This window comes from Phacochoerus africanus, chromosome 7 (assembly GCF_016906955.1).
Source record: "Phacochoerus africanus isolate WHEZ1 chromosome 7, ROS_Pafr_v1, whole genome shotgun sequence".
NCBI lineage: Eukaryota > Metazoa > Chordata > Mammalia > Artiodactyla > Suidae > Phacochoerus > Phacochoerus africanus.
The window spans coordinates 5,559,575-5,579,673 of NC_062550.1; the positions used below are offsets into that span (position 1 = coordinate 5,559,575).

General features: G+C 60.1%; 1 protein-coding gene across 2 annotated transcripts in view; it reads left to right on the forward strand.

Annotated features, from left to right (window-relative positions):
• The window catches only part of SCUBE1 (signal peptide, CUB domain and EGF like domain containing 1), a 130,999-nt gene that overhangs the window by 40,426 nt on the left and 70,474 nt on the right, over positions 1–20,099 (forward strand). For both annotated transcript variants that reach the window (XM_047786049.1, XM_047786050.1), the window contains exon 4: positions 5,196–5,330. In XM_047786049.1, coding sequence (XP_047642005.1) covers positions 5,196–5,330 — 135 coding nt within the window. The remainder of the gene's footprint in view (positions 1–5,195; positions 5,331–20,099) is intronic.

Genomic DNA, 20,099 nt, shown 5'->3' on the forward strand with positions numbered 1-20,099 from the left:
AGAGGCCTTTCTGCCTAAGCCTCCTTTCTGAAAGGAGCAGTGTGGGGAGGGCCAGGCCTCAGCCCTCAGGGACCAGGAGGGAGTTCTCGGGGTTGGAGGTTGAGTTTGGTTCCTGAGATGGGCCAGCGCCTCTGCCTCCATTCCCGGACCCTTATTGGGAGCTGGATGCAGGAGCCGGGCGCACGGCCTAACGCACAGTAGGCTCTTGGCAGCCAGGAGAGAATGGGTGGGGTCCAGCAGAACACAGAGTCTCTGTTTTAAATCATGCAGCGTCTCTGGGAAACACAAAGCAACCAAAGCTGGATCCAAAAGTAATTTTTAGTTATTATAAATAACTGCAAACCTAGGTTCTTGGTCCAAAGGAGGACAAACAGCCAGCTATTAATAAAAACAAACACCAGCACCTTGGGCCAAAAAGCAAACCTCATGGGCAAACCACAGTCCTGCCTGCGCAGGCCTTTCAGAAGCAGATCCATCTACATACAGCCTGCTGGTGTAGGCTCTGGACCGCGTTCTTGTTGGCGGTCCAGACAGCCACGTCTGTGACCACTCACGGGCCCATCCCAGACATGACCCTTCAGTGGCTGGTGCAGGTGGGGGCGGCCTGCGCCGTGAGTGGGGGGGGGCACCCTGAGCAGAAGTAGGCAGAAGTCACAGCCCAGGTGTCTCTCCTGACCCCAGCACCCAGACCTGTGCTCACGCAGGGCACTGCAGAGTGAGGTGGGGGCTCCTGACCCCTGCGACGGCGTTTGGACTTGATCTTTGGTGCAGGGGGCTGTGTCCTGTTCTGACTAGAGTCATTACAGTGGCCCCTGGGACTGGGGGGGAGAGGCCGGAGGCCCGGAGATGGGGGAAGAGCCTCCTGTAGGGAGAGGCTGAGGCCCGAGCCAGGGCTGTGCCGTGGGAGCAGAGGCCGGAGAGACAGGCATGGCTGCAAGAAAGTCACCTGGCTTGGTGACTGCTGGGTGTGGGAGACATGGAGGGAGGGGCCTCCCAGGCCGGTGGGGGGGGGGGGCTGGGTCAGGGAGGGCAGCACCAGAGTGAGGCCCCTTTCTGGCCCTCCTTGGCACCCATCTCCTTCTCTCCCACCTTCTGTCCTCACTGCACACCAGATGCGGGGCCTCGGACTGGGGCGCAGCCTCTGAGGAGCATAGGCCACATGTCTCATGGGCCAGGCCACCCTGGATGGAGCCACGGGCCGAGGCCCCCAGGGCAGGGACTAGCTGCAGTCCAGCTTCCTCTCCCTTCCCTGCACCCTGGCCTGCACCCCCACCCCTGCCCAGAAGAGCTGGGGCTCCAGCCGTCCTGGGGACACAGTTGACTCAGGGGAGGGAGTGTGTGCTCCTGGGGAGGCCTGGGGCCTTGCCAAGAGCGACCTGGCCGGTCCAGGTGGCCCACACGGAGCTGCCACCTTTGGGGTCCTTCCTCCACACTGTCAGTCCTTCCGTTGCCACCTAAAAGGGTTTCCTAAGAGGAGCCTCCTCCAGTCTTCCCCGGAACTCACAAGGCCTCCTCTCGGCCTTGTAGCCAAGTCCCTGTGCCGAGAGCTCCCTGCCTCTGGGAACATTCAGCTCTGGTCATAAATAATGATGGAGGACCATGTGCTGCCAGCAGGATTCAGAGGCGGACCCCCCATCCCACCCAGAGCCCACTCAGAGCCCACAGCTCACGGATTGGAAATAGGCTTGCTCAGGGCCCGCCACGCACAGGCTCAGCCTCCACCCCAGGCCTTGGTAGTCGGTGACCCTCTGGCTTATCCGGCTGTACCGTTGTCTTCCCCAAGGACTGTGCCCTCTACCGGTAGGGCTGGCAGGAATAGGGGCCCGGAAGACGCAGAGAGGGCCGGATTTGTGAGAGCCCTGGTGGAATCCTCTCGAGGAGGGAACGTGCAAGGCCACAAAGCTTCCAGAACTCCTCTCCTGCCCACGTAGCACAGGCCCTTCCCCACTCATGCCCTGCTCGGCACCTTCCACCGGACTTTGCTCCCAGACCTCGTCCTCCAGCCTCAGGCCACAGGTCTCCCCACCCTCCTCGGCTCAGCTCCCAGCGTGCCTCCTAACCAGCGGTACTCACCGAGGGGGCCCTGGCAGCTCGCAGGGAGGGAGGCACAGAGCAGATGCCAGTGTTTGCAGCGGGAGTGAACAGAAGTGTTTCAGGTAGGTTTCAAAGGCAAGAAGAGATCCTGCCTGGATGGGAGGCAGAGGGTGTCCCAGGAGGTGGCACAGTGCACGCGGGAAGGCACGTGTGACTGGGGGGGTCGGTCAGAGAACAGCAAGAGGCCGTGGGGCCACCAGAGGTGGGGGAAGGCTGCGGAGAGCCTGTGTTTGGTTGGCAATGGGAAAGGGCACAGTGGGGGCAGCCCCCTCTTCCCTCCTGCTTAATCTTGGGGCTTTATCACTTGAGAGCGGGGAGAAAAAGAGTGTTTACATGGCCTCGCATTTGTTTCAAATTATTCATCAGTGTTGGAGAGTCATTGTTACCCGCGAGTATAAACAGCCCCGTCCCAAGGCCCGGCCACTCTGCCAGCTCACCGAGGCTTTGTGGATGTGCTATGTCGGTGCCCGTCGCTTCCCAGCTTCTAGTGAGGTGAGGAGGTGTCCAGGCCAGAGGGGGGCCCCCGAGGAGTTCACGACGAGAGGGTCGAAGGTGTTTCCACGCTATCGTTTCAGCCTTCGAGGGTCTATATCCAATTTGTTTGTTTTACCAGTTGAACCTTTACTACTAGGGCTGGGGAAGCTGAGGTGCAGAGCAAAGAGTCTGAAGCACGGGCAGAACAGCAAAGAATGTGACTGGAAGGCGATCTCGTGGGCGCCGGCAGGTGGGCGTGTTCCTGGGACAGAGACGGGACTGGCCCCGGTATACGGGAACCTCCTGTAATTTCTCAGGGCAGGCTGCCTCTGGCTTTGCATTTACACATGGGCTGCACAGACGCATCCAAGGTGACACCCAGCCTGAGCTCGTTTCAAGAGTAGTGGGTTCCTGGAGTTCCCATTGTGGCTCAGTGAGTTAAGAACTTGACTAGCATCCGTGAGGATGTGGGTCTGATCCCTGGCCTCACTCAGTGGGTTAAGGATCGGGCATTGCTGTGAGCTGTGGTGTAGGCCACAGATGCTGCTCGGATGTGGTGTTGCTGTGGCTGTGGTGTAGGCCAGCAGCTGCAGCTCCAATTCGACCCCTAGTCTAGGAACTTCCATATGCCAGGGGTGCAGCCCTTAAAAAAAAAAAAGAAGAAGAAGAAAAAAGAAAAAGAGAAAGAAAAAAGTAGCACGTTCTTCCTCACCTTCGTCTGAATGCACTCCCCGCGTGGCCAGCTCGGCAGGGGCCAGAGGCACATGCTCAGGAACAGGACGGCAAGTTTGAGTCCTGCCTTTGCTCTGAGTGGCTCTGCAACTTGGTCCATGTTACTTCCGCTCTCTGTGCCTCACCGTCCCGACCTGGAAAGCGGGGTTGGTCACACAACCCATCACTCAGGCTGGCTGCAAGGGTATGGTACGTAGGTGGGGGGAGGCCCCGGGCCTGACACGCGGTGAACATGCGCGGCATACAGGCTTTCTGTTGGTGTTAGCAGGATGGCCAGGGCTCGGTCCCTGGCTGAGAGCCGTCCGTGGTCCAGGGCAGGCGAGGGCCGAGCCCCAGAGGCAGACACCGCTAGGCTGTGGAGGGGAAGCGCCCCCAGCAAAGGTGCCCCCAGCACTGGGCCTTTAGGGAGCCATCCGTAAGACGCGCTGAGTAGAGAAGCGTTTTCAGAAAAATCCCTCTGTCCTTCCCAGCTTCCGCCGGGACCCCCTCTCCGTCTCCTCTCGGCAAGAGCTGCCTTTACCATTTTAGCCGTGACTGTGGGTGGCTTTTAGAGTTCAGAGCCCTGCCTCCCTCCTGGCTGCCACACGGCTGACATTTGAGCTCGCGGCAGAGTAATGACCTGCCTCGCCGTTGGCCTCAAAGGCAGCAGTGTGCCCCCCCCCACCCCCCGGGGGCGAAGGGTCTGTCGTCCCTACGCCTGAGTAGGACCCAGCTGACACAGCGCCAGAGCCGAGTCCTCCCCCGGTTCAGGGCAGGTCAGTCTGCCCGATTCTTTACCCGCTCACATCCACTAAAAGATGGTGTGTTAAAAAGAACTGTTTAAAAAGCTCAGTGCCAAAGTGTGTGCGTGCGTGTGTGTGCGCGTGCCAGCGTGTGTGCGCGTGCGTGCACCCGTGTGTGCCGGGGGTCTTGGGACTGGCTCAAAGCAGCCAGTAGCTCACGTTGCCTTTGTGGTTTCATATATTTGCCCATTAAAATGACAATACAGACATGGCACATTAAGGTTTAAGAAGCCCTTCTTTCATTAAACAAACTGACAGTATGGGGGTTATGACTTCAGTAATTGAAACACGCTGTTCTGTTCAAGACCAGAACTCCATAAAGACGCTTTTCAGCCAACAGCCCCCTTTGTGCCAGCAGCCTCTGGTCAAAACTGAGTGTCGGCCCTGAGGTCTGTCTCTCCCAGAGAGTGGGAAAGACCGCTTGGCAGCCTTCCGTGGCAGGCTTGGCAGCCAGAGGTCAGGGCCTTTTAAAAACCTCCCCTTCTCTGGGCTTTTGAAACCAATTTGCGAGGCAGAAGGCAGGCTGCCCTGGCCTCAGCCTCTCTGTGATGCAGAGTCTCGTGCAGCTGGTTGTAAATCTGAGGTGTGATTGAAGAACAGGGAGGGTGAGGTTTGGTCGGCAAGGCTCTGGGAGGCGGGGGGGAGCCGGTGTAGGCTGCAGGTCCTCCTGGGGGGGGTGGTATGTGACATCAGCGAGAGCTCAGGTTTGAGAGGCAGACCACCAGGTGTGACCTGCCTCTGTGGGACCTTGGACAGTTGACTCTGACTCGCTGAAACTCAGTTTATACATCTATAAAATAGGCCAGTACCTAGATCTGACATAGAGGTTGCTGTGAGAATTAAAAGATTTAATGCAGTTAAGAGCTCGGAGTGGTGCCAGACCCATGGGAAAACCAGATCCAGCTGGCATTCCAGCCGTGGTGACTGGTCTGGGGAGGACCACTGGGGAGGATCACCAGGGAGGACCACTGGAGCACGGCCCTGAGTGTGCCCCTTGAGCCCCTTCGCTGAGCCCGGGCAACTGACTGCATCCGGGCCCCCCCAGGTGGCCACGCCGCACGTCCAGTTCCAGGTGTGATTTCTTTTTGTCTCCTTCTCTCTCTTTTCCCGCAGATGTGGACGAGTGTCAGGACAACAATGGTGGCTGCCAGCAAATCTGTGTCAATGCCATGGGCAGCTACGAGTGTCAGTGCCACAGCGGCTTTTTCCTCAGCGACAACCAGCACACCTGCATCCACCGCTCCAATGGTGAGCGCTGCCCACTCACGCCCCCACCCCCGGGAAGCCCGAGGCCCCGGACAGCCCCTCTCCACACCCTCATTTTGGGGGCCTCAGGGTCGAGGCAGAGAACGTTGGGGTGGCCTGAATGGTGGTTTTGTGCTTCCAATGTTGGTTCTGCACGGAACTCCTCCCAGCTCCTCCCTCCACCCCCTGCAGCAGGGCTGTTGGTGTTTCTGGTGTTTTCTGTGGCAGTGAGGTGGGGCAGGCGCCAGGCCCCAGCTCTGCCCTCCCTAGCGGGGAGCGCTTCCCTCAAGCAGCTCTGCTGCTCCGAACCTCAGCTTCCTCATCTGCAAAGAGGGGCCACGGTGTGGAGCCAGCAGGGTCTTGGGAGGATGGGACCCCACACACTAACACTAAGCTCTGGGGGAGACCGGGGGCCCTGGTCATGATTTTTATTTGAAAACAGTTGCTGAGATAGAAAAGAAAGACACACTTAAGAAATACAAAACCTGGGGTAATTAGGCAGAACGGCTTTCCTGGCTCCTTGGAAGTCTTAGTGTTTGTTTAGGCAGCTTCCTCAAGGACAGGGCAGCCCGATAATTCTCAGCCCTGCCGTGTCCCCAGGAGGACAGAAAGGCCGAGCGCCACTGTCCCTGGGCGCTGCTCCAGGCGCACTGTCTGGGCTGACGAGGCACCTTAGGAGGTCTCGTGGCTGTGGGGCTGTGGGGTCCTGCTGTCCCGGACAAGGGCCCTGGGCCCAAATCGAGTTTTATAAAAAGCACACTTGTGAGGAAGAGAGGGCGAGTGGTGGTGGGAAGGGAGTCGTGCTTTCATCGAGGAGAGGGGTTTGCAGGGAGACGAGGCTCGGAGCAAGCGGAAAGCGCCCGAGGCTGTGTGCGCTCCGCTCCTGTAGACCAGCTTTCCCACGAGCAGGGTGGGCGCTCGGGAAGGCCGTGGCCTCGTTGGAAGGCAGATGAACCGGAGGGGACAGCACGACACCAGGTGGCAGCTGGGTTCTGTTTGCAACCGGGGCTGCTCTGCCTGTAAGGATTTGCTGTGCCAAGGATGTCCCAGAGCAGAGCAGTGGGGTCGGGGGACACGATGACGTGGGGCAGCAACTGTGGCTGCTGTGGGCTCCACGCTTCCTCCAAGCTGGGCCCTCGCAGCAGCCTGCCGAGCTGGGTTATCGTGACCCTGTGACTGGTGAAGATGCTTAAGCCCAGTCAAGTTGGGAGACCTGCCCGAGGTCATACCATAGGTTCCAGGCAGGCAGGATGCCAGCTCTGGTCACCAGCTGGGATGCGATGAGGCTGGTAAGGAAAGAAATCGGGCGGAGGAGCAGAAACAGACAGGTGCTGACGGCCTCTCTGAGGAAGCTGCACACGAGCTAGAACAGATCAACGGATGGGAGGGGCTGCGGGAGGGGTCTGGGGTGGGGGTGCAGGCAGGGTTTGTGTCAAGGCCCACGGGGAAGGGACCAGGCTCCTGTGAAACTGAACAAGGGCGGGGTGGCGGAGCACAGCAAGCTGGCACGAGGGGTGCATGCCAGGGGCCACCGTGAGGCTGGTGGGACGTGGCCGGAGCTGGGATTTCAGGCATCAGCAGCTGAGCGGAGCTGGTGAGGCAGTGGTGGGAGAGCGATGCCAGAGGGCAGGGCGGGGCATGTCAGGGGAGACTCAGACTCTCCGGGGGCCAGGAGTCTAGATTCAACCAGAATACAGATTTGGGGGACTCAGCCCCAATCTATGTCAACCAGCTGTTGGTTAAAGAAGTCCCTGCTCTCGTTAGGATTTTTGTGTCATTCTCCCAATGTTGAAATCCAGGCAGTGAATCAATCTGAAAACTAGAAAACTTCTTGGCTACCTGCCTAAGGACAAGGGAGGCATTTCCGGGGTCCCCGAAGGCTGCGTGGAGGGACTGAGGAGGACAGGACAGGACAAGTGCATGGGACCTGGACCCCCGGTCCTCTGTGCCTGTGGGGGCATGGGCCTGGGCCACCGGACGGGCTGCTCCCTCCCGAGGCTCCGTGGGTTGTCGTGGCAGTTGCCGCCTTGACCGTGTGTTAGCTACAGTGCTGGTTGTTAGAGCTCAAAATCAGAACGTGTCCAGCGAGCTGAGACCGGCTTGTTCTGCCCCCAAGTGACCTCTGACCCAGTCAGGTTCCTATGTCACCTGACTCTAGGTTCCTAATGGCTCGCAGCCCTCTGGAGCCTCCCCTGAGCCGGGGAAAGCAAGGAGGCCGGCTTGATTAGAGGCGACACGACGCATGAGCAGGGTCAGCCAGGGCCAGTCCAGGCTCCTGGCCAAGGGACAAGGCCACGGACTCAGCCCTTCTGAGTGGCTGCACCTCATAGGCGCCAGCACAGACCCTGGCCTGAGGCGTGTGGATCTGGCCAGGTGGGGGCTGGGAGTTTTAGGTTCTCGGCTGTTCTCCATCTGCACTGGTCACGTGGCCTCTGCCATTACTCCTACCTCTCTGGGTCTCCTTGTCTATAAACCGGGACCAGTAATCCCTCCCAGACAAACGAGGGCTCCAGTAGGGGAAATGCTTTGAAGGGGTCAAGTTCATTGCCTGCCCTAGGGGTGGCCACTCACATAGGCAGCTTCCTCAGGCCTTTAGAACGCATGCTGGATTTGGGGACACAGGCTGTTCCCTGGTTCCCAGCTTGGGTGGGAGGGGACCCAGAGCCGCTGAGATCTGTGGCCCGGCTCTCTCCACTCAGCACTTCTGGCAGCAGCACAGCCCACACTCACCCCCTCATTCAGCCTCTGGCCCAGCAAGCTCTAAGTCCCTCTTCCACCCCACGGCTGAGGCACAGCCGGGCCAGGCCAGTGCCAGCTTCTGCTGCCCCATCATGGCCAGCCGCCCAGGGCCTCCCAGTCCCGGTGTGGACAGGCCACCAGGCAGCTGGCACCTCCGGCTCTCTCCCTCTCCCAGGCCTGCTCTTTTCTCTTAAATGTACGTCGTGTCCACGCTCCAAGAAGGTGTTGACTCCTGGATGAACTTTCCCCTTTCCTTCCCGAGAGGACTTCTTCCCGTCAGTCTGAGCGAAGCTGATTTAGCGGGAAGGCGCTCTGAAAGGTCTGACGAGCTGTGTGATTAGGTCACTAGTTCATTCATTCGTGTGCCAGGCGCCCGGCTGGTCCCTGGGATCCCAGTGTCGGTAAAAGCAGATACAGTCCTGCCAAGCTTTCCGCCTAGACAGGGGTCCGATGCTAACGAGGATGCTAGCAGTTACCTTCTCTTGAGGAGCTGAGGAGGGCGCTCTGGAGGGAGGGCACTGGGCCTTCCGGGGCCTCTAGTGTTCCCATCTGCACAGCAGAGACGCAGTGAGAGCGGTCTCCAGGAGGGCCTGGTGAAGGATTGCCGTTCTCGCTGGCACTGATCCTGGGCCACCGCAGCTGCCCACAGCCGTGGGTTTGAGATGTTTGAGCCCCTCCCCCGCGCAGGAGGCTGCCCGCTCTCAGGCCTCGCCTGATGCCCACTGTGGTCCCGTCTCTGGCAGTGCTGGAAGGCACCCGCGTGAGAGGCAATGTGTCGTCTCCACGGTGGAGAGATGCGGGACCGACTGGCAAGGGGGCTTGGGAGGCTGTATGTGTCAAAGCCCAGCCCTGAGGGCCCTTTGGCACAGACACCTGCCACCATTACGAGCACAGGTTCTGGGGCCTGGCAGCTTTGGCTGGAATGCCAGCCCCCCAGCTCATCATCTGTGCGACCTTGAGCAAGTCACATCTCTGGCCTGTTGTAGACTGGGGGTCGTCGCAGTACCTGCTTCATAGAGGTGGAAAGATGATTTCAATAAATGCGGCGTCTTAGGATTGTGATTTATCAGAGGTGAGGAAGGAGGCCCAAGAGGGCAGGGCCCCCCCCTCACACATACACCCGGGCCTATTTCCAGAGCCGTCAGCAGAGTCAGGGCCTGGAGCATTCAGGGCAAGGCTCTGCTGCTGTGTGCGGGGGCTGCCCGGAGCCTGAGCTTCCGCTGAGGATGCTCAGGCGATCGGCAGTCAGGCCTCCTCAGGGAACGAATGCTCTTCCAAGCGGTGAGCTGATGGCCCTGGCACCCGGGCTTATCCGTGCTCAGGGCAGCACATGGCATGGAGACACCTAGCCTCACCCTCAGCCGTCACCCAGTCGCAGCTCGCCAGCACCCACCACGAGTCCCACCTAGGGCTGCGGAGCTCAGGCCCCCCGCTCGCAGGGGAGGTTTGAGCGGTGTGCCGGGCCCCTGCTGGGCACGGGCCGTGGGGAACTGAGACTTGAGGAGGACATCAGGCCTCTGTCTGCTCCTGCTGCTCCCCAGGCTCTGGGCGCCCCACCCGACCCCGTGTACGGACCAGGGCCCCGCTCAGCCCGCGGTGAGCCGGCCTGTGGAGGGCTGTCAGGCTTCGCCTCCTCTGGGCTCAGAAGGCTGCCTTTGTCCCCCAACCCCCTGCAGAAGGCAGTTTTCCCCCTGCTGCCTGCGTCCCTGCAGCTTGGCTCCCCGTGGGCAGGGACTCTGTCCCCCCTGTGCTGATGTGGGGTCCTTTGCAAAGGACTGGCGTGGGGGAGGGGCTGGTGCTCCCCGTCCTCGGCTTGTGCAGACCAGCTCCTGCTCAGCATGGACCAGTGGACGCCGCAGTCCGTCCAGACGCTGGGCCAGGTGATGGAGCCCAGAGGCGTGTACGTTTCACCGCACACCGAAGCCTGCCATGCTGCCTCCCCTCCCGCGTTGGATGCTCTGGAACAGGCCACAGGGCCTTGAGCATCTGTGTCCCTGCAAGGCGGAGGCCCGTGCAGAGCGGATGCCAGACTGGCATTCTCCCAGCAGGACGTCGGGTTTACATGCGCGCCTTTAAAGGTCCCTTTGATGTCCTTCTGAGTCTGTTTAAATGCACGTAAAAATGTGGGTGGGAAACGGCCTCGCCCTCCCACCGCCAGCATTCCTTGTGGCACTCAGAGCCGTGTTTTCACAGAGCTCAAGATTTGGCATCCAAGGTAGCACTGGCTCCAGCCAAAATCTGAGGTGGGAGCCAGGAACAGGAAAGCTTGGCTTCTTATGCATGAAATGCTAACGGTGATGGGGAGAGCTCCCATCCTGCGGGTGCACTGCGGGCCAGGCCCTGGGATAAGCACTAGCATCTTGCATCCTTACAGGAACTTGACTTTACAGATTAAGAAACCAAGGCATGGAGAGGTTGGGACACTTGCCCAAGGTTGCAGCCCGTGGCACGGCAGAACCCACGCTCTGGTGGGCTGGCCTCTGAGCCTGGGAAGACTGCACAGAGGGTTCCAACGAGGCTTGCACACACCCCTCACCCCAGGCCCAAGAGGGTGGGACCTGGGAAAAGCAGAGATGCCTCTTTAGCTGGCACACGACCTGCAGTTCCATGGGTGTGAGCGTTCCAGGTATTAAGTTTACTTGTCTCTCTCTCTTTTTTTTTTTTTTTTTAATGTCCCCACTTGCAGCATGTGGAAGTTCCCAGTTCAGGAATTGAATCCAAGCTGCAGCTCTGGCAGTGCCAGACTCTTTAACCCACTGCGCCAGGCGTGGAACCCGCACCTCCGCAGCAGCCCAAGATGCTGCAGTTGGAGTCATAATGCACTGTGCCACAGTGGGAACTCCATACGCCTCTTTAAATTAAGCACCAGGAGTTCAAAAAACATTTTGTGGTGGAAATTTCCTGAAATGGTTCACTCTTCAGGAGGACAGCCTGAGTTGGCCTGGCCACTTTTCCCTACGATTCACAATTTTTGTTTGGAACTCACTGCCTGCGCAGCCGCTCCTCTTGGGGCCAGAGAGAGCTTGTCGTGTCTGTCTCCGTGCTGACTGTCCCAGACTTCTGGGCTGGAAGCAGCTCTTTCTGTTGCCGTGGTCCGCCGTCCTGAACCCCTGCCTGTAGAGGGTCTGGCCGCAAAGTCAGGCAGCCAGGGCTGCAGGCACACACACAGAGGCTGAGGCCCCCAGGCCCTGCGACAGCTGTTTGCTCTCGGGAGTCGTTTGTCATTGTCTCCTAGTGGGCAGGTGTGCCCTGGGCGACTGCACGTGACCTCCATCAGTGTGGAGGTCATCGTTCTGCTTTTGAGACCCCTGCCTGAGGTGTTCTTGAGATCTGGTCATTTTATCGGTAGACTTGTACCCAAGTGTGACTAGAGATTTTAAAAAAACGGGTTTTTTTAACTTTTCATTTGGAAACAATGGTAGAGTCATAAAGAAATGCAAAAATAGTAAAGAGATGGACTTCCTGTTGTGGCTCAGTGGTTGACAAACCCAACTAGTATCCTTGAGGTTGCGGGTTCAATCCCTGGCCTCTCTCAATGGGTTAAGGATCCAGCGTTGCCGTGAGCTGTGGTGTAAGTCATAGACATGGCTCTGATCCTGCGTTGCTGTGACTGTGGTTTAGGCTGGCAGTTACAGCTCCAATTCAGTCCCTAGCCCGGGAACCTCCATGGAAATATGCCGTGGATGTGGCCCTGAAAAGACAAAAGACAAAAAAAAAATAGTAAGGAGAGAGCCCACAGTTTCCACCAATGGTCACATCTCACGTCACTAGGGAACAGCATCGGCTCCAGGAAGCTGGCGTTCGTGTGGGTACGCGTGTGTTTATGCTACTTTATTACACGTGGAGTGGATTCGTGTAACCAGCTTAGCAGTCAAGAATTAGCATTTTAATAACAATTGAACAGCTAAGTACTCTGCCAGAGCCTGAAGCCAGACCCCAAGCTGCTGGAAGTGAGGGGGTCAGGAGACTGTGTTTGGCAGAAGTTTGGACTTCGCTGTGAAAGTGATTGGGCCCCTATCAGCCCCTGGGGCAGGGGGTGATTCCCTTTTGGGGCGGATGAGGCAGTTTGCTGGGAGGTGGCACCCATGGCCATTGGGGACTGGAACACACGAGGGGGCAGTGTGGGTGGAGAGGAGGGTGGCAGAGGGGAAGGCGAGAAGCAGGGCAGGCAAGCCCTTCTGCAGAGAGGCCCGCTACCCAGGGCACCATGCTGGCAGCTGTGAGGACAAGCTCAGGAACCAGGCTTGGTTGGTGGACAGGGGGCTGCAGGTGTCCAGGGGCATGGGGACTGCAGTGCCCTGCTGGCTGTACTGTGCTTCAGCCACCACGTGACCAGGCCAGGGAAGGGGACTGGGCTCCTTCTAGCTGCACCCACAGCCACCTGGGTCGGCCGCAGCAGAAGCCTCGGACCCTGAGCCCACTAGCCAAGGCCCTCACCGCCCCAGGACTGGCTGGCTGTCCTCAGCAAAGGCCTCGGACGGTATTTGGGTGCCAGTCTCTGGAGTCAGGCAGGGCAGAGGACTGGCGGCTTTCACAGAGGCTGCTGCCTTTCTGCCCCTCCAGCCCTGGTGCTGGGCCCTCCCTGCCACGCTCCTCCAGGCTGGTCCTTGACCCTCCTCTGGACTTTGTCTGCTGCGGGGTGCTGGCTTCCGCATGGGTGGGTGTGTCTGGGAACTTTCTGTTGTAACTGAGGGGGCTCAGTGGCCCTGCCAGAGAATCCCCCGCCCTCAGCCCCAGGGCTGCCCCTCTGGCTGCTCCTCGGGCGGACCAGCCGGGCTGGAGCACGGGGCAGGTTCTGCTTGCTGCCTCGCCCACAGACCAGGTGGGCGGGAGAATAAGCAGCTCTCGCATTTAGCGGGAAGATTTACGGTGCTGCGCAGAGAAGGCCTGTCCCGGCCCTTTGCAGTCCAGAGCAGCCCTCGAGGCGGGGACGATAAATCCAGCCCATTATTTTTTACGAGCCTCCCACCCCATAAACAACTCCTTTGGCTGCTGAGCCCAGCTTCACGCCCTTCTCCTGGCCTGGCCTCCAGCCAGCCCCAGCCAGGCGGCCCTGCAGGGACCCCGGTACTTCGTGGGGTTGGCAGTGGGGTTCCCCCTTGCTGCAGGGCCTCGGCCTCCTAGAGTGGACGGTGCAGGGGTAGCCAGCCCTGGCCCTGGCTCCCTTCGCAGCTACAAGTCCCGGGGCCTCAGTGTCTTATCTATAAAGTGGGACAAACAGTGTTCGTTACAGAAATGGTTATAAGGACCAAAATGAGATGATATGTGTGTACACTGTCACCTCGTGGCGTGCCTGACCTGAGACGCATAAAACTGACAGCTGCCACGGGGCGTCACCACGTGCCTAGCTCTGTGCCTGGGCCGTGACATGAGTAATCGATCCCGAGAGCAGTCGTGGGCTGGTAGCTGCCCCTGTCCCCTCTGCTGGGGAGAGAATGGAGAGCGAGACGCCAAGAGGCAGGTCCGTGGTGAACAAACGGCACAGTCGGGATTGAAACCCACATCTTACCAAGTCCTGGGACCAAAGATCCTAAAGGAACAAGTGGGTGGCGGGCGGGAGCAGGGGGGGCCCAGGGCCCCGCCTCTCCAGCCTCCGCCTGGGGCGCGGCTTCTCCTCCGCTGACTTGGTGCAGCAGCTGTCTCCGGGGTCTCCCTGTCCCACTCGCCGCCGACGCAGCGGGAGCCACTCAGGGCTGTCCCCGGGCTCCCCTCCGTGCGGCGAGAGTCGTGAAGCAGCCCTGACAGCCCCTTGTCTCTCCTGAGCCGCGATGTCCCCCTTCCCGCCGTCCCAGGCCTCCTTCCACAGCCAGTGCCCCGCCTGCCTCTGTCCTCCTTGTGACCAGAGCGCCCTTTCCCAGCTAAGGACCTGGCTGTGTGCCTCTGCCTCGGGGGCCGTTCCCCTGCCCTCGATTCCTGGAGGACTCTTCATCATCCTGCAGCACCCACCCGACTTCCGTCTCCTCGGGGAAGCCGCCTCTGGCTCCGAGGCAAGCATGGCGTCCTCCAGACACACACCGTGTGGCTCGGAAGGGCTAAGCTCTCCTTGGGGACGGCAGGCCAGCCCCTGAGAGGGGCACGGATGCGTTTCTTATGTCCATCGTGGGGCAGAGAGCAGAGGAGTTGTGCCTTGTGGAAGCGAGAAGGGGCCTGGATTCATCTCATGAGGGAGATTGTGTCTGGATTTCCTGAAAGCGCCAGCAGCACCCTGGGCACTGGGCCCCGGCTGCCACGGGGCTCGCTCCTGCAGCCGCATCCAGCCCCTCCCACAGGAGAGCCCGAGGTCAGGGACCCCCCTCACCCCCGCTCAGCCCTCCACACACCCGCATGAGCGGATCCCTTCCTGGAACACCGTCCCCCTGCTGTCCCCAAGCCTGACCTGTCATCCCCCAGACCCCCTCCAGCAACCGACCCCCGCACTCATGTGTTTGTTTACCGAATGAGGCGACCACTTGGCAGCATATTCAAGGTAGACTAAATTATGGGCATCAGCGTAGGATCCCCAAGGCGCTTCTCCTGCCCTGGTAGGAGCCCTTCCCAGAGGAAAGCGTATTCACCGTTTCCTGAGTCCCCACTGTGCACTAAGCCCTGGGTGCCCTTTAGTCCTCACAGGACCCTGGGAAGGAACAGCTGCCACCCCCTGTGCAAAGGAGGAATGGGCGGTGCGGGCAGGGACGTCAGGCACAGCTGGCCTGGGACGGGGCCAGCCCGGAGCGAGCCGCATTTGCGGCTCCGAAGCCCATGCTCCCTTGCACGGCCTGTGACGGGCAGTTGGGAGAGGCATGGGCAGTGGTGCTGGGAAGCCGCGCGCCTCGAGGGGCCCTTCCCGCACCTGGGCTCCCTCCATCTGGGCACCTGTCAGGAGGGAGAAAGAGACTTGTTCCCTGGTCGCCGCCAGGCCATGGCCTGGGGCCTGTGTGAGCTGACGTGCCCTGTGTGGCCCCTCTGGGGTCCCTGTGGAGGAAGGATAGGGGTGCCAGATAAAATACAGGACACCGGTTTAAATTTGGATTTCACATAAACAGTGGATACTTTTTTGGTATAAATATGACCTAGCAACACGTGGGACATACTTATACTCAGGAAGCACTTGTTGTTTATCTGGAGTCCAGAATAACCAGCCTCCTGTGTTTTCATTTGCTGGGTCTGGCAGCACTGGGCAAGGAAGGGGGCATGTCCAGCCTCTGGAGCCTGAGGGAGTGGGAACTCAGGATGCAGGAAAGCCTCACAGGCCTGCGGTCCCAGGCAGCCGGGCCTCCGCAGGCTTGGACGTGCTTGGGGGGACGCCTAGTGACCAGCCGGGGAAGTTCAGGGCACAGGAGAAGAAGGACCGTTAGCCCTGAGAGGGGACAGCGGAGCCGGGGGTCCAGGGTGAGGAGCGGCTCTGAAGGGACAGTCACTGCAGAGCTGGCCAAAGCGGGGAGGGAGGGGGAAGGCCAGCCTTTGCTGACATTACCTCCTTCTCGAAGGGGGTGTCGGGGACCCTGAGCAGGAGCTGTCCCCTCTTCAGTGCCGTTTAGTCATCTTCCTCCTCCACCACACAGAGGAGGGCACGGAGCAAGCTCCAGGCCATGCATCTTAGAACCCGCAGGGGTAGGTGTGGGAAGTGGAGCTGGTAAAACCTGCCCCCGCCCCCACCCCGTGACCTTCCTGTGGCACCTGCAGCTCTGCAGGCGTTTGTCCACAGGTGTCACATGCATTGCCACGTGGTCCTCACTGCCAGGCACCCTCCCATCCCACAGGGGCAGCTTTCCGGGGGCTCCCAGTGCCAGGACTGGTCAGGGCACATGAGGCGAGGGGCTGAAGGGAGGCTGCTGCCCACTCCTGCTTTCCGAGAAGTCAGGCCAGCCCAGTTTGTACAGGGAACGGCCACAGCTGGCTCAGCTCCCTGCTCCACCACACAAACTGGGCGTCCTCTCTCCGAGCCTCAGCATCGTCACCTCTCAGGTAGGCCTGCTGATGGTACCTGGCACTCAGTGTCGTGGAGACGGTCGGTTAGAGACATTTGCAAAGAGCCCAGCATGGGGCCTGGCACTGTGTAAGCGGAAGCCCACCTTCTTACGTCCATTTGCCAGGGGCGGGCTGGGCTCCTGGTCAACCGGGGGTGTGGTCTGGGGCGGATGGCGCCCCGGCCAGGCCTGGAGCTGCCTGGGAGGATGTGACTGGGGGGCCCAGGGTGGGAGACAGAGCCCTGCATGTCTGCTACGCCCAGGCCTCCTAATGAGAGGCTCGCGGATGCTGTTGGAGTGTAATTAGGGGATCGGAGTGGAGCCGGACCGGCGGTCAAGCTGGCACAGGCTCGGGGCCAGCTCTGTGCTACAGGCAGCAGCTGGGCCTGGGCCTGCAAACAGATGCACCCTGTTGCCTGAGTGTTGGCCACTGTTCTGATACAGAGTCTGGAGCCCAGAGAGACCGAGCCAGGCCCCTTGCCAGGACAGCTGAGTTCAGCAAATATTTCTCAGGCCTTCACAGGGGTGGGCACTGCACAGAGCCCGGGGGCGAAGAGGGGACTCGGGCTTGGGCCCTGCCTCCCTGAGGAGTCGCCAGTCTGGTGGGGGGAGACCCAGCAGACCCAGAAGGTGCAATGAGTGTGGCTGGTGGGTACTGTGAGGGAGGGGAGCCCAGGGGGCCATGAGGTCCCGGCCGGGCCCCAACCCAGCCTGGGGACCTGAGGGAGGGCAGAACCGGGGAAGAGGTGACATCCAGGCAGAAGCTCAGATAACTGTCGGGAGCTGCCATTCGAAGCAGGGAGAGAGTTTGTCCCAAGCAGAAGGAACTGCATCGCCAGAGGCGCCAGGGGGGCAGGAAGGCAGGCTGAGCAGGTGACAGCAGAGGCTCCCAGTTCCCTGGGCCCGCGGCAGGCGGCGGGGGGTTAGGAGGACCTAGAGCGCCATGCTGAGAGCTCCGGCCTCAGGCCGGACACTCTGGCCAGGGTGGAGGCACTGTAGGTTTGAGCAATGGGAAGACACAGTCAGGTCCGTTCTCTGGAACTCCTGGAAGTCCACCGGGAGCACGGGTTCTAAAGTGAAACGCAGAAAGCCTGTCCCATCTGTGTCCCCTGGCACCATTCTGTCTTGCTTCAGGGCTGTGCCTAGACCCGGTCGCCTCACCTCAGTTATTAACCTCAGTGGTTTTGTCTGTTAAGTGGGTCCAGGACCGTGACAGAGCCGCCCTGCCGGGGTTGGCAGGTGAGTTCCAGAGGTAACGTACTGGGCAGCTGGGGTCGCCAGCAGCTCTCCCCAGCCCCGACCTGGCCGCTCCGGTGCCTTGGGCCCTTTCTCGCCTTTCCTTCAGCGAGAGGGAGGTGGGGGGGTGCACGTGGGAGCCCGTGTCTAGGCAGGGGAGGCAGCGCCTCTCACTGCCACCCCCCAAGGCTGCGGCCTCTTTCTGGGCTCTGTAATTTCCGACTGATGAGATGGAAGGGGAGGAAAATCCTTCCTCCCAAGTCGGGGGAGGGTGGAGCGAGGTAATTGTTCTCTTCTCCCTGCTCTGCCGTTCCCAGCTTGCCTTCCCTTCAAGTCTGTTTAAGGGACAGGGATGCTGAAAATGATGTTATTGATGAAGTCGCCATAGCAACGACCCCTGGGAGGCACACATTCCAGCTTTGTTATTCGGGCCGGGGGCTAGGAGAAAGGCGGGCTCCTAAGTACAAACAGACTGGGCCCGCCCCACCCACCCCTCCCCCGCCACTGCCTGCTTTAGATGCATCCGTGAACTTTGCTTTGGAGACTAGCGAGGTGCCCACTGGTTTGGGGCAGGCAGATTCTGCTGTCGTTTCCCTCAGCGCATGCCTTTGTGGAGCATCCAAAAACGATAGACGGCTTTGGGAAAATAGGCCCTGGTGGGAAAGGGCCGCGGGGACTGTCACAGCGCCTAGAGAAGGCCAGGAGCTGGGGAGGGGTCCATCCTCACGGGCTCGTGTGTAAAGCGGTCACGGCCATACCCACCTCGCAGGCGCACGGTGAAGGTTAAATTCATGAAAAGCATAGTCAGAGCCCGACTCCCTACGTCTTGTCTTCTGGAGAACTCAGGGAAAGGGGCCCTGGAATGTGTCCCAAATCCAGCCTTCCTCCCTGTCCCCATAGCCACTGCCATCCCTCCAGGCCCCTTCGTCCCTGTCCCCTTCGGGACGACAACAGTAGCCTCCCGCCTGCTTCTGGCCTGCACTCTTGCCCCAGCAGGGTGCCCCCAGGCAGCGTCCAGAGGTCTTTCTTACACGGCGCCCACTGCTGCCCAGTTGACCACCTTTGTGTGTGAAGTCCTTGAGTCCTTCCCTGCTCCCCCAGCCAGCCTCACGGGCCCAGAGAAGGGGGCTGCACGTGGAGGCGGTGCCTGGGAGGCAGGGCCCATGACTGCCCACTTTTCACCGGTGCAGGCTAAGACCCAGGGAGCTGTAGTGATTGCCCAGGGTCACGCTGCAAGTGTAGAGTCTGCAGATGGACCCGCCAAGGTGGCAGCAGAGGTTCTGTGTCCTCATTGTTTCCCGCTCCAGCCTGGGCACCAAGGAGACACTCGGCCCGAGTTTGCAGAACATAATTGGATTTGGATGAGTTGGATCGAATTAACTTCGACCTGGCGGGCAGCCTGGCCTGACTGGCACCAGGTCCCAGAAGACCAGGGTTTCTGGGAACGACTCTGAAATGATCTCTCGCTTCCCCTCGAGGGGGGAGAGATAAACAGGGCTTCCTGCTGGACTCGGTACCGCGTGGTATCAATATGGGGCGCCAGGTGGAGGGAGTGGGCATGCCCGGCGCAGGGGCAACTCTCTTGTTGCCCAGTCCCCAGGCCAGACATGGTGCCAAGCAGGGGCCACGGGAGGGCCCCTCCGTTCTGCAGGCTCACAGAGGCTTGCTCCGGGCCCAGAGCTGGGCTCGGCCCTTGCTCTGGAGGAGCCTGCAGGCTGGCTGGCATCAGTGCAGACTGTGTGCCCCTGGAGCTGGTGGCACTGGGCATGGCTGCCTCAGAGGAGCTGGGGTGGGGCCGCAGCAGGATGGGGGACCTGATGTCCCTTCCGATGTGGAGCCCAGGACTCTTGGCCTGGAGCAGAAGTGCTTGGTACCACGCACCTTGCACGTTGCCCTAGGGCTCACCTTTCCCATTCAAACCTCCACACGACCGCTCAGCCGCCAGCAGTCGTCCTCCCGCTGGTGCCGCCTGTTCGCTCACGGCCCTCGGGATGGCTCTCCTGGGAGGACAGGAAGGGGGTGCCCTCCGCTCTACACAGAGGAAGCCATGCCAGGCTCCAGGTGATGGAGCAGGTGCCTGTTCCCTGCCCGGACCTGTGCCTCCTCCGTCCCTTTGCCACTGTGGTCTCATCTGTAAGGTGAGGAACTGGAATGGCCCATCCTGGGGTCTCCAAGCCTGTAACTCAGAGTGTCCCGGAGGGGCTGGGGCAGAGTCCCCAGGATACTGTGCTTAGTGAGGAGGCACGGGGCTACCCCACAAACGCCTGCAGGACTTCTCAGGGCCTTTGATGTGTGCCATGAATTTCCTCCATCAGGCATCCTGAGGTGCTGGTTTCACAGAACACATGGCAGGAAATGCCGCAATAATGCTTTCCATATTCTCTGTGCCTCCTGCCTGGGCCCCTAATTAATAGGCAGTGGGTTTAATCTACTCTGAGATAAGAGCGCCTTCATCTCTCCCGCCCCTTTCTCCTTCCCTCTTCCTCTCCTCCTCCACGCTCTCCTTTTGCCCCCTTCTTCGTTGTTTTCTTTCCATTACTGTTTGCCGATCCTAACGCCGTGCCAGGCCCTGTGCCAGGGACTTGGGATACGGGAGAGAATAAAGCTCGTGTCTCCCCTGCAATGGCCCATGGTTGGCAGGAGAGAGCGACATTGCAACTGTCTGCCTTAAACACAAGGCAGAGTGAAGCAGAAGCGAGCGGAAAAGCTTGAGGACCAGCCTGCTTTCTTAGGACCCGCTCTGTGTCACACACGTTACGCAGTCACCTCACTTGAGCCTCATAGCAGTCCTCGGAGTAAAGGTTATGACAACCCATTTCCCAGGTAAGGACACGGAGGAAGGCATCTGACC